Source organism: Phaethon lepturus, unplaced genomic scaffold (assembly GCF_000687285.1).
Source record: "Phaethon lepturus isolate BGI_N335 unplaced genomic scaffold, ASM68728v1 scaffold46425, whole genome shotgun sequence".
NCBI lineage: Eukaryota > Metazoa > Chordata > Aves > Phaethontiformes > Phaethontidae > Phaethon > Phaethon lepturus.
The window spans coordinates 625-2,220 of NW_010540678.1; the positions used below are offsets into that span (position 1 = coordinate 625).

General features: G+C 48.7%; 1 protein-coding gene across 1 annotated transcript in view; it reads left to right on the forward strand.

Moving 5' to 3' along the window:
• Window positions 1–356: 356 nt before the first annotated feature.
• Window positions 357–1,596, forward strand: part of SGTA (small glutamine-rich tetratricopeptide repeat (TPR)-containing, alpha) — a gene marked incomplete at its 3' end in the record, with an annotated part of 6,754 nt that continues 5,514 nt past the window's right edge. Inside the window, exon 1 of the mRNA XM_010287507.1 lies at window positions 357–500. Coding sequence (XP_010285809.1) covers window positions 401–500 — 100 coding nt within the window. The remainder of the gene's footprint in view (window positions 501–1,596) is intronic.

Consider the following 1,596-nt stretch of genomic DNA (forward strand, 5'->3'; position numbering starts at 1 on the left):
CAGAAGACTGTGGTTTTCTAGCGGTCAACTCCTCAGTGCTCGCTTTGTCTAGTCCTGGTCAGTCCGAGATGTTTTGGTAGCCCTAGTGCCTGCAAGACCTTTGGTGTATTTCCCTTGTCAGGGGCCTTGTGGGGCAGGACTGTGCTGTGCAGCTCATGCTGAAGGGGGTGAACTGAGGCCCAGAGAATTCATGACAAAGAGGTCGTGGTTAGAGCAGAGAGTTTAATAAAAGCTCTGGAGGCCTTAGTCCTGAACAACTCCCTTATCTTCCACATTCATACTGAGGGAGAGCAGTAGGAAAGCTCTTTGACTTCTTGTCCGTCAAGTCACGTAACTTCTCTCTCTACAGATCTTTTTAAAGTTGCAAGAAGTTGAAACAAACTGCTCACAGCCTCCCAGAATGGCAGACCAGAAGCGCCTTGCCTACTCCATCATCCAGTTTCTACATGACCAGCTACAAAATGGGGGTCTGTCTCCAGATGCTCAGGAGAGTTTGGAAGGTTGGTGGCTGTATGCGCTTCCCTGTTCATGCGCCCCAGGTCTGCCAGCCCAGTGCTTGGGGAATTGGGACACTCTGTTACGCTCCTCTACCTCTTACTCAGCTGAGCTGTTCCTAACATCAAACCTTGCTCAAGATTTGAAATGAAATTTGTCATCTTGGACATTAGGGATGTTGATTGCTTAGCTGATTTCTTGTTATCTCTTTCAAAAGCAGCTTAGCTTGAGGAAGGGATATACCTGGGGTCAAAAGCCTCCCTGACCCTCAGTTTGTGACTTAAAAGGGTTAAATGAGGTGGAGTCAGGAAGCTTGTAGTGTAGTGTAAAATGAGAACTTTGCCATTGTATGGAAGTGCGTTATGCTTGCAGACTGCTCTTCCCGTTCTGCTATCAAAATGCTTTTCCACAGCATGGCCTGGAGTATTTATACAGGCTTTTTCAGAGAGCACACTGATCTTAAAAGATCCACTTAAGGAGCTTACGCTTCAGTCTTTGGCCTGTACGCTTGTCCCACTGAGAGAGAGCCTGGCACGTCTGCAGAGTGGGGGGTACATTCCTAGGCGAGGCAGGAGAAGAGGGCAGGAGGAGGGTGTTGGGTGGAAGGAGGGGTTTAGTTCTGGTGCCTTTGGACTGTAAAATACAGCACAAGAGTTTTGTAAAACTAAGCTCTGTTATGTCGCTGGGGTTTTCCTCTGTGCTGGGAACAGCTTCTTGATGAGGGAGGAGGTGGTGGTTTGGTGTCTATGCACTTCTGCGTGGCCACAGGGCAGCCACCCTCTGGCAAGTGAAACATGTGGGTCTCTCCCTGCTCTGTGCCACCCCTGGCTGAGGGAATGCTAGCCAAATTCGACTAACTTCTACCCCCAGTGCCTGCTCTGGAGTCACCCGAGGGGCTGGGAGTTGTGACTGATGCAATCCAAGAGCTTCATCTCCAGAGCTAAGATTTACCCAGCTCTGAGGTTTTGGCAAAAATTGAGGCTGTGGCCCAAATACGGAAATGTGTGGCTTCTTTTTTTAGTTGTGTTTTTTTTCCTAGTGTGTTTAACAGTAAGGAACTTAGGTGCTGTGGGAGAGGGTTAAGTATTCAGATGGTGTAGG